The sequence below is a fragment of the Crocodylus porosus genome, unplaced genomic scaffold (genome assembly GCF_001723895.1).
Source record: "Crocodylus porosus isolate Cpor-Errol unplaced genomic scaffold, CroPor_comp1, whole genome shotgun sequence".
Classification (NCBI taxonomy): Eukaryota; Metazoa; Chordata; order Crocodylia; family Crocodylidae; genus Crocodylus; species Crocodylus porosus.
The window spans coordinates 3,158,618-3,170,136 of record NW_017728948.1 but is presented as its reverse complement, the minus strand read 5'-3'; the positions used below and the strand labels follow the sequence as shown (position 1 = coordinate 3,170,136).

Below are 11,519 nucleotides of genomic sequence, written 5' to 3'. Positions count from 1 at the left end.
CTATATGGGTGAGAGAGTGTTTGTGGAAAAGGAAAACATCAGCTGGCGACCGGCTGAAGAATGCAGACAGGTAAAAGCCCAAAACAAGAAGAATCCGCCCCAGAACAGTGCGAGAGCAATGGCAACTGACCTTCAGGGAAGAACAGAGCAATAACCCAGCAAAAGCCCAGAGGGCTGGGGGAACTGGCAAGGCTATAAAAGATAGGGCGAGACATATCAATTTTGGGTCTCATTCCGCATGTCATCCTGGAGCATTGGTTTGTCTGATGAGGTGGACTGGCAGGAGCCCGGCTCCCGCTCACGAGCAATTTGGCTGATCCACTAAATTGATCCAAGCACCGATAAGACTGGTAATGTATAGCAGGGCAGATCAGAAATCGGGGCGTGAATGGTGTGTGTGTGTGTGTGTGTGTGTGTGTGTGTGTGTGTGTGTGTGTGTGTGTGTGTGTGTGTGTATATTAAGTGCTTAATCAATAAACTTGGCACTTCACCGTATCCCCCTCATGAGTTGAGCAATTGGCAATCTGTGTAACAACCTCACTCTCTGGTATCCTTTTCCCACTCTGGCAGACACAATGACTTCTTCTTTCTCACTGACCCGAAATACTTCATTGAGACCCACTGGCCTGAAGACCCAGCATGGCAGCTGGTTGAACAACACGTCTCGCTGGAAGATTTTGAACAGAGAGTCTTTAAAACATCCGAGTTTTTCAAGCTTCAGCTCTCCCTTCTCTCTCCAGACGTCTCCCTTCTCAAAACAGGTAAACACAAAGCGAGGGCCCAGCTCCTCCATCCTTACGGTAAGTCGACTTCTTTTTGTACCTGATGGGTCCCAACTCCTGAGAGCCTCCTTGTTCAAAAGTACTGCGTTATCTGGCATTCCCATTCAAGTGCATGTTTAGATCCCATGGAAGTCAATAGGACGTAACGATGTACTTACGTATTTCCCTGAATCACGGCCATTGCACGGTAGAATAGAAGAACTGGGAGTCAAAATTCATGAATCACAGTAAATTCAGATAAGTCACTGAAAGCCTCCTGTGCCAAAGTTGCCCTGTCTGTAGAACAGGAACAAAATGTCTCTACCTCGCAGCGGGGAAACGAGTTTTCATTCATTAATGTTTGTGAACAGCTCTAAGACCCCCGAAACTCCTCCTTGCAGCGTTCCCAAAGTGCTCGGCTCTGGTCAGCAGCCTCACGAGACGGCGGGACGTGACTTCTCTTTCTTCTCACACTGTTTATACAGTGAGACAAGACTACAAAGCATGATTTGAAAAAATCCCTGTCCTTTCTTGAGAAAGAGGGAGATTTTGTCTCAGCGGTGTTTGATGTGGGCTTTTTGGGTCAAATACAGCATGACCTTTTCCCATCTGAGACTCTTTCTTGAATCCTTTGTGTTCCTTTGCTACCAAATGTCCCAACATAGAGGTTTTTATTCTTTTTTCCTGCCATTTATTTCATCTTGTAGAAAAAAAGCAAGCTTGGAGCAGGGGGGCTTGACATGCTTGCTATGAAGAATTAATAGACTGCAAACAAAGCCCAGCATGAAGCTTTGGAACGAGTGGAATTACTTACTCAAAAATCAAAGGCACACCATATTTCAGCAGACCTGGGCTTTCCTGATATTGATGGCCATGTGCCTTGAAAACAAAGGATATGCACTCAATTGAGGTATAATGACTCGGTGATCAATACCTCCTTTCAGTCAAGGATTACAAGTTGCGGCAAGGGAAGTTTAGCTTGCATATTAGGAAAAAAACTCTCTCACTAGGAGGGTGGCGAAGCACTGAAATGCATTACCTAGAGAAGTAGTGGAGTCTCCATCCTGGGTGGTTTCTAAGGCCCAGGTAGACCAAGCCTTGGCTGGGATGCTGTAGTTGGGACTGTTTCTGCTTTGAGCAGGGGTTGGACTAGATGTGACCCTCTGAGGTCCCTTCCAACACTTCTTTTCCATGATTACACTGTCTTGTAGCATCTTCTGAGGGAGGTACAGGTTACTACTTCCCCGAGTGGTGTGACCAAGGTCACACAGCAAGACCACAGCCCCGGTGGGAAGAGTTTCATAGCTGTTAGGGACCTTACAGATCATCGGGTCCAGCCCCTCCACACATGGGCAGGAACGACTGGTGGGGTCAGAGGACCCCAGCATGGTGGGCATCCGGATGCTTTTTGAAGATCTCCAGGGAGGAAGACTGTCTCATCCCGGGGGTTGGGGAGGCTCTTCCAAACCAAAACCCAGAATTTTTGAGTTCCAATTTCGTGCTCAAACCACCAGTCCCCTATACAAGTAATGCCCAGTGAAACAAATGCTGCCATTTCAAAGGACTGTGGGAAAGAGATCCATCAGCCAAGAAGCACTGAGCTTGGCGTGGTTGCTCAAGTGATGCACGGCTGAATATAAAAGGATAGCAGCAGGAGCAGCAGCAGTGCCGTGCGCTGTTGGCTTGACAGATGAGGCTTGGAGTACTTCACCGTCGGGCACAGCTGGATGCCAGGTCGATCATTTCTCTCAGCAGGGCAAAGCAACCGGAAGTCAGGGGGCACCCAGAACTGCCCTACACGGGGCTGTCTTCGCTGCCGCCTAGTCTGCAACACCCAGAGTAAAGCAGGGAAGAGCGCAGCCCGGCTGGTGGCCGGAGATGGTGCCCACCCACCGCTCCTCTTTGCATTGCTCGGTGAAGGCTCTGCTGTGGTCTCCTGCAGGAGTTCATGTCATTTGTACTTGAGTGTGATGAGCGCGCACACTCGCATCCAACAGCACCGAGAGCAGCCAACGTCTTCACTGACACTAACCGAGTTTGGGATCCACGTGCAATAGCACCCGGCAGCATTGGGCAGCCTTCACGCGGATGAATACAATACACTTCTGCCTGGCTATTTTTTTTTTTCAAATGCAGCTAAAGCAAGGATTTTTTTTGACACTGAACGTTGCTTTATTTGAAAGGCATCAGATTTGCCTTTTTTCGCCCCAGACTGCTCTGGATTCTCCAAGTGCAGTGAATTTTTATTTTGGCCGTATCCACTTCCAGGCCCACGCGGCATGCTGCTTGCATCCAACCATCGAGGTGGCTCTGCCTCAAGTCAAGATCAGTGTCCAAGAGAACTGCATCGCTGATGAACAAAAGGACAGTGATTTGGTAAGATGTGGGAAAGGCATCCGCCGGGAAACCGAATGAATGATGCATTCGACTGAATACCTAATCTGCAACGAGAGCAAACAGACAGGGAGCCAGGACATCGCTCTGCTGTGCATCCAGGGTCGCCGGGAGCTAATTAGTGCTTGAGTCACTGATCGAACAGCACAGCTGCAATTCTCCTGGGACTTTCCAGTCGCCTTGGCTACGAGTTTTGGACTCTCAGAGTACCAGAGGATTGCCAAGAGCCAGCAGCAGACGGCAGAGATCAACGCTCCTGAGAAACCACCAACAAAAATCACAGCTCAAGGCAGCATTTTGCCCTAAGGCCTCCTGAGTAGCGGCTTCGCTCAGCGGACGTGTTCCTTATTGATCTTGTGCTTTAAAAACCCACTTGGCAGAGGGGCACCGAAGGGTTCAATCCCATTCAGCAGCATCCTGCTATAGATCCCCTGTGGCAGTGATGGGAGGGAGAGAGACCACGATAATTGTTCGTTTTAGTCGGTCAGCCTTTCTTAGGGACCAGGACACTTTTTGCCGGCTGCTCCATGAGGTCTGGTTTCGTAGCATGCAACTACTACTAACAAGAGCTGTATTCATTTTGAAGCACCATGCTTCAATATTTCCTGTACCGGCAGACGGCCTCCCACTTTTTCAGCTGTCTAGTTGCTGGAGGGAGTTCATCGACACCAAATGGACTGTAATCATAGGAAGACGGGCTCGAGTAGAGGAACCTTCTCAAGCCCAGAGCAGGAGGGTTGGACTCGATGATCTTTCGAGGTCCTTCCTAGCCCTTCATTTCTATGAGTTTCTCCCTACTCATCCCTAGTGGAGAACAAGATCTAAAAGTATCGCTTCCATTTTTATTTTATTTTTTTGATAGTCCCTCTGGCTTGAGGCTGGGCCACTCTCCTTTTCTTTGTTCACATTGCTCACTGATTGTATTTCTCACCAGCCAGGGCACCAAGGCCCTGATACATGCCCTTTTCATTGACTATTTGCTTTTTCAGCTGTCCCAATTCATCGTAGGTTTGTTAAAGCCTAGCACTTGGAGTACTTTTGCAAGTTTTTCATAAATGATCATGCAAGCATGACTGTCTGGACATGTTACACACCCCCACAAGCCTGTCAGGTGTGTTATTTATATCAGGTGGCCCCCAGACATTTCCTCTCCCCCAGTAGAAGAGAACTGCAAGCGGACCCTACGTGCCGTTTGTGCTATCGGCCCCACTGGGAAGCATATGGGAAGACAGGGAGGGATATCTGCCTTTCACGTCAATCTTTTTTCAGCTTTCAGATACTGAAATGTCCAATTTGAAATGGAAATTGTGATTTCCATTGATATTTTCATTTTGATTTATGTTTTCAAAGTTTTTCCTTGGAAGAGAAGTCAACATTTATTTTTCCCTAGAAGAATCCTTGTTTGTTTTCTTTCTTTTGACCAGTACTATTGATTTGACCACTAAAATTATTTTCAAAAACCAGCCCAATCTCATGAGTCTGATTAAAAAGCTAAATTGTGAACCCTCTCAGCCCTTATAAAGATCTCTATTTTTGTGTATGAAGAGTCTGGGTGTGAACTTACACCTACAAAAATGGAGCTTAATATCTGAAAAAAAGTGCTTACAATCTAGTATAACTTTAGTGCAAATTATATGCGTGAGGTCTGTATTACAAGATCTGCCTATTTTTCCCTAATATTGTTCAGATTTAAATTTATGCAACTCCCATTAGCTTAAAAGCCCATGGATACGATTTCCACATACAATGGCTTCTTGATTGCTTCCATTTCTGGCACTCAATTGAGATTTCTCAAAGGAACCTGATTTTCAGATAATATCAAGCGTCATCCTGGGGGGGGGGGTGGGAATTGAGCCTTTTTAATTGCTCATCACATCCAGATCAATGAGGACTACGGCAGAAAGAAAACAGCAAAATTTCGTCCAATTGGTTTACCAGAACCTTTTCCATCATCATCTCCAGTCATCAGTGGCATATGCCTTAGATACAATAGCAGAAGGGGAAGGAAGCTTTTTAAAATATTTTGGAAAAGTAAAAATGTGTCTACATGTTACTGCAGTGTTTTGCTAAGCAATTAGCCCAACGCACATCAACCATCTGTAGGAAACTATTAAATGCCTTGATGTGGAAACTGCATTGGAACACATCCATGGGTTTCACCTAATTTCTTCTAAAGAAAGGAATCTTTAGCTCACTGGTGGAATAAATTCAACGCCCCACAAACGTTTGTTTGAAACATATCCGCTAATTATCTTTGAGGGCTTTCTTCCCAAAGCTGAGCTCGTTATTGTGTTCCATAATCTGACCATCTCTGGCTAGGCTGGGTACAATGTTCCTTTCTTTTCTTTCTTTCCAAAGATCCTCATATGATGCAGCCAAACAGGGCAGCAGCTTCGGAAACGAACATTGGCTGAATTTAATAGTGAGCAAACCTGCAGTTAATAAATTCTGTCATCAGTGATGTCTCTACTGAAGAGCTGCCAGGAGACTATTGTTTGCACTTACTACATGAGCCAAGTCACAACTTGGGCAGTCAAGGCAATAATAAAACCCTACCACTCCATTCTTTGCGAATGTTCTTCTCAGCCTACCGCAGACATTGTGACAAATAATGAAAATCAGGATCCGCACAGAAAATTTCCTCTTAGTAATGAAAAGCTTCCTTTTGTGTCAGTGTGCAGGACTTAACTGCTCTAGCACACAGGCAGGGAAGGTTCTTTGGGTAGATGTGATATCTTTTATGAGACCAACTAAATAGTTGGAAAAAAGTTCTTTGCAAGCTTTCGGGCACAAATACCCTTCTTCAGGCACTGGGAAACTCTGCTGTTGTTCTGAGTTTTCCAAGGTAGAAAACAAGCTAAAAGTGTGACGAGAAGTCTGTGAAAATGTCAACAGGTGGCAGTTTGGAAGATACTGGGTAGAGATAGGAGGGGAGTGGGGCAGGGGGAAATGTGTGAAGGAATGCAAATGGTAAGCTTCAGGTAGGTACCTGGGGAATCAGATGTCAGACAGGTAGTAATGTGTCATAAATCCAATGTCTATATTGAGTCCACGATTTTTTGTATCCAGTAGATTGATGCAGTGAAGTTCGTAGGCTCGTCTACGAAAAGTGTTTTGTAAGTTCCCTTTGAGGGTTAGAACTGAGAAGTCAGAGGGAGTGATGGTCTTGGCAGAAGTGGGCACCCACAGGTAATTAGATATTTTTTTCTTTGATGGATGCTTGTGGTTGAAAGCTTGCAAAGAACGTTTTTTCCAACTATTTAGTTGGTCTAATAAAAGGTATTCCATCGACCCAAAGAACCTTGTCTGCCTATGTCCTTAGACCAACACCGCTACTACCAACAACCCTACCCTAGCACACTATATTTGTATTGTGACCAGGCCCTGAGTCCCAACAATATCAGTGTTAAATTTCCCTCTCTGTTACGTTGTCTTCTCTACTGCTCCAAGTCAGCTACATTTCAAATGGGGGTTGATTGAACCCTGCACTCCTAGACCCCCATTCAGCAAAGCAGTTCAACATACACTTCACTTTGGGGACTTTTGAAGTCAGTGGGACTAAAGCACATATCTAAGTACCTTATGGAATTGAGGTCATGATCTTCCAAGTGCTTTGGTGTCCCTTAGAAGACAAGGGGGTTGTGGGCCTGATTCTCCGTGGCCTCTTGTGTTTCTCTTTTTCTACATGGAGAGAGTGGATGCAAAATGCCTTTGAACCAGAGTGTCAGAGTCTGCAATTCAGTTGCACAAATGCAGATAAGTAAACATGCTTGTTACTTGGTAGAAGCACTCGGAGGTGTTATGCTTGAAAAATGTACCGAGGACCAAAGCAGAGACGCAGAACTATTAATGAGCCTCGCATCAGTGAGCTGATGAAGCCTCTTGAACATCTCTCTAGGTGTCAGAGACATCCAGGCCCCATTTTCTCATGCTCTCTAACCAAGGGTGAAAGCTTTCTTCCTCTGCAGAGGCTGGAGAAGATGAAGAGTTTAAGAGGCTTTTGCTTGTGCTGCCTCAAAGTCAACCTCATCTTTCTAAAAGCAGAAGGAGATCCCTAAAAGGTAGCTACTAGAATGAGAAGCTTTCAATGTCTAAAAAAGGAAGGGTTCACAAACAGCAAAGCAGCCTGGTTGTGGAAGATGGAGAGAGGTATTTTCTTCTCTGGAAACCTCTAGTGAGGTCTCTTTCATTGGAACCATGCAAGGCTTGGCATGCAACGCAAGGCCTGTGGCCTCTTCATGGAGGGTTTGCTGCTGTGGGGACACTTGATATCCAAAATATGCTAAGAAAACGTGGTGTCTGCAAGAAGCATAAAACGGGAGCTTATCTGGGTCCATACATGGGTTAAAATACAGGCTAGCAATCATTTTATAACCTCCACAGCAACCCAATGGATAATAGATAAACCACCCCACTGCTTTCCTGAACGGAGCATGAAGGTCAAGTAACAGAGGTATTTCAGACCCGTCGCCACTATCCCAGCAGCCTCCATAACATCTCTTACCATCATTACTATATTCGTTTGAGGCCAGTGCCCCAAGCCCACAGACCACAGTCCCATTGTGCTAGCTGATCTAGAGACGTGGACATTATCCTCGTCTCTGCAGATGGAATTGTTCCCCCATCTAATCACCTTTGTTTTTAAAGGATGTTGTGCATTTTGCATGCGTGCATATATGTAGGCATGTCTATGTGCCTGCACATAGGTAGGCAAATTCAATCAAAATATATACATATATATGGTACCATCCCTGCATCTAACCTAGGTACGGATGCACGTTATACATCACATAGGCCATGTATTTGCTATATTTTATCGACGTTAAAAAGAATCGAAGCCAAGAAAAAAAAGCGACTCGGAGATGCACGTTTCTTCTGGCAAACTCAAAGATTTGCTGCACAGCTACCTCAGCCGTAGAGCTGAGCTCTGAGTAGCAGAAGCAGAACAAACAGTACCAAGTCATGCATCAGGTGCAGGCAAGAATACAGCCCTGAGTGGGACTCCTGTATTTCCCTCCTGCTGGGTTAGATTTGGCTCCCAGACAACAGCACATGGATGTTCTCAGCGGTAAGGGAGCCAGAAAGAAAGGAAAAAAAAAAATTGGAAAAACTGAACTTGTTCGTACAGCCTGGCGGAGAGCACTGGGATTTCCTACCAGCTGGGCTGGAGCCTTCTGATCCTCCCAGCTGCGTTCCTGCTATGACGACAGCACATCAGACCTGTACCTCCGATGTCTTCCTCGAGTGGGAGAGCTACTGTAAAATTAGCTCAGGATGGGACACCGGATTTGTCACATAAGTGTAAATGACTGGGGGAATAACTATTCCCCTTAATATCGAGGACTCACGAGATTGACCTAACTGCCACCATCTTTTGCTTGACGACAGCCCTTTATCTGGAGGTCTCCGAGGTCTGTAGAGCACATGGCATCCTCAGCAGAGCTAATTTGCCTAGGGACAGCACCATGCTAACACGGCTATTTGGTTTGCAGTACCTCTGTGCAGTGCTGCCTCGAGCTCTATAGAGTCCACTACATGAACAGGAGAATATCTCGGGGGCTCTCTGTGTTGCGACTGGCAGTCCTACCCCAAGTGCTTGCCCCAGCAGCCCAAATACCATCTGTCCTGTTCTATAGATAGGGAAACTGAAGCACACGGGTAGGGAGGGGATAGCCCAGGGTCCAACTTAGTAGAGCCAGGCACAGGGGTTGGACTCCATGATCTTTCGAGGTCCCTTCCAGCCCTTAGTTTCTATGAACTCAAGACCCTGGAGGCTCCCAGTCCCGTGCTGCATATGCAAAGTTTTCCACCGCGTGTGTCACAGTTGCTAACAAAAAGAGACAAAATGAATAAGCCACGATGCTTACGCTGAGCCATGTGCTTACCACTTAAAAAGGTATTTCCAACCCTTTTCTTACAGCTCATGGGGAAGCCACAGTGGCTCTGAAGAGCGCACATCCAACAGATTTTAGCTACCACCTCTCCAAGCTCTCTGGTGAAGTTAGCAAAGATGACATGGGCACGACTCATGGGATGATGACAGTGTCCAAGCAGAGCATGACTCTCAAAGTTACCCCCCCAACGGAGGGCTTGTTCGACTTGATGGTCTTCGCGCGGCCATCAGACTCTCCGGGCCCCTATCATTGGGTGTGCTCCTATCAGATCCAGTGCCTGGAGCCCATCAGTAGAGAAAACCTACCTGAAAACCCCTTCCATTTCTGGGGCCTTCATCAAAAGGTGAAGGACTTTGGTATCGAGGACTGCAGCTGGAGAGAGGACCTGGTGGTCGCGGCAAGGGGATCATTGCTCTTGACTCTACAGACCACGCGGCCCTTGCTGGCCACCTACGAGCTGGTCCATCAAGAGTTAGATGCTTCTCTGAGCAAGAAGTGCCTGGCATCGCAAGCCGAGGAAGACAAGCTGAGTTGCCACGTGCTGTGTCCTTTTCGGGGCTACTACCGGCTCTCGGTGTTTGTGAAAGACCTAGGAGACACCGCGTTCAAAAACGCAGCCAACTTCCTCATCCGTTGCTCCGGCCCCATCAATCGGAACGAGCTCTTCCCATCTGGCCTCAGCATGCACTGTGGGAGCGGGACTTACACCCGTGGAAGGGGCCTTTCCAACCCCAGCCACCCTGCCCCCATCATCACCACCCTGCAGGGCAAGTGTAATATCACCTTCCACGCGCGGCCCGACGTCGAAGTGGCGGCCGTCCTGAGCAAGGACAACGTCGCCAACAACAAGTACCCCATGGAGAGATACGTCCTCCTCACTCACCTGAGAAACAAGGTCGGCGTGTGCATCCTGCTTCCTGAGCCAGGCATCTACAAAGTGGGGCTCTTTGGCAGGAACAAGGACCATAAGGACTTTGCCCATGTCTGCGACTACATCATCCGCTGTTTCTCCAACCGCCGGTGGCCCCCTTTCCCCAGGGTGTACAGCCTGTGGAGGAGAGGGTGCATACTGCTACAGCCCAGAACTGGCGTGCTCCAGGAACAAAGCTGGGTCACATTTCGGGTCAAGATGCCCAAAGCCTACAAAGCTCTCGTCATTGGGCACGCCAAGACCGAGCTGAAGCCAACTCAGAGCAAGATCTGGGAGGGGGAAGTGCATACAGGGCCAGCTGGGACTCTGCTCAAACTGGTGGCTAAATTCAGCCAGCAGTCTACCAGCATGGAGGTTGTCCTCTCATTTGATGTGGGGTCTTCAGGGTAAATGATCCAGGGGAGAGGAGGAAAGATCCCAAGAGCCCAGGAAGGAAAGAAGAGCTATCAGGTTGGAAGGGAAAAGAACAGCCCCAAATACCGTGTCAGGTGGACTCTCAACACTATACACGGTGCAGCCTCCTCCTTGCAGGATATTACAGCACTCCTCTCACTTGGAGATGGTGTGTCAAGCTGATCAGAGCCAGCACACCGAGGTCTCTTAATAGTTTATGCATATAAGAGGAATCTGTTATTCGGTTCCTCTAGAGGACGGTTATTTTACCACTTTTTACCCATGCGACTAACTGCAGCTTGTTTTATTTGACATCTCTTCCAGATCTTGGAAATGCATGTGGTTTCTTCCTCCTGAGAGTGGGTGGGGGGGGGAATAGGACCTGGAGCCAAAAACAAAAAGCATCAGGTGGTAGCAATATTTTACCACTGTAAATATGCAGGAAGGAAGTTAATGGTTTCCAGAGGGAGTTTGTGCTTTGGGGCAGGGGAGGGGCAGGGGTTATATTTTATTTTTAACTGCTGCTTTAAAATTTCTTCTGGGACATTCAACCAGGTCTTCATTAGTGAGGCTGACATGTAAATGCATTGCATGCTACCTATGGGCATCGAGGGATTGAAATCAGAGATGGGAACACTCAGGAAAGTGGTTCTTTGGCCAAGTTGCCTCAGTATAAAAACCAAAAGCATAGTCACAAGTGTAGTTATGGTCTGGCACAAGCTAAAAGGCACTGTTGTAACAGAGATGGGACTCCTGCCCGGGCAACTTGCGTGTAGGTTGGCAAGGCATCCTTACCAAACACATGCGTGGGCATGAAGAGCAACTCCATCGCCAGGCACTGAAATGCCCTATGGAGGGGAGCTGGACACTGTCGCTGCAGCACGTAGTTTAAGCACAACGGTCTCACATGATCATTTAGGACGGGAGGTGAAGATGACCACCTCGAACCGCGACTGCAGAAGGAACGGTTGAACTGATTTGGAGTGGGGCCGTCACCTTGCGTGCAACGGAGATTGACCCTGGCTTAGCCCTTCCTTCATATGGGGAGAAGGGAGAAGATAAGGCAGTGAATATTTGTGCGGTATTTTGCAAAGCCACCCCTAAGCCCACGCGGCACGGTTGGTTTCCTCTTCCATCGTGACGGCG

The 11,519-nt window shown here is 47.4% G+C and overlaps 1 protein-coding gene across 1 annotated transcript; it reads left to right on the top strand.

Moving 5' to 3' along the window:
- Nucleotides 1-583: 583 nt before the first annotated feature.
- LOC109321915 (kyphoscoliosis peptidase-like) lies at nt 584-11,263 on the top strand. Its single transcript, XM_019552655.1, has 2 exons — nt 584-761; nt 9,076-11,263. Exon 2 carries the CDS (start codon nt 9,171-9,173, stop codon nt 10,368-10,370), a length of 1,200 nt encoding a protein of 399 aa, XP_019408200.1. The 5' UTR covers nt 584-761; nt 9,076-9,170; the 3' UTR covers nt 10,371-11,263.
- Nucleotides 11,264-11,519: the final 256 nt, after the last annotated feature.

Excerpts from the sequence above, each read along its gene's own strand:
- LOC109321915 (XM_019552655.1), top strand. The coding sequence starts at position 9,171 with ATGGGCACGACTCATGGGATGATGACAGTGTCCAAGCAGAGCATGACT.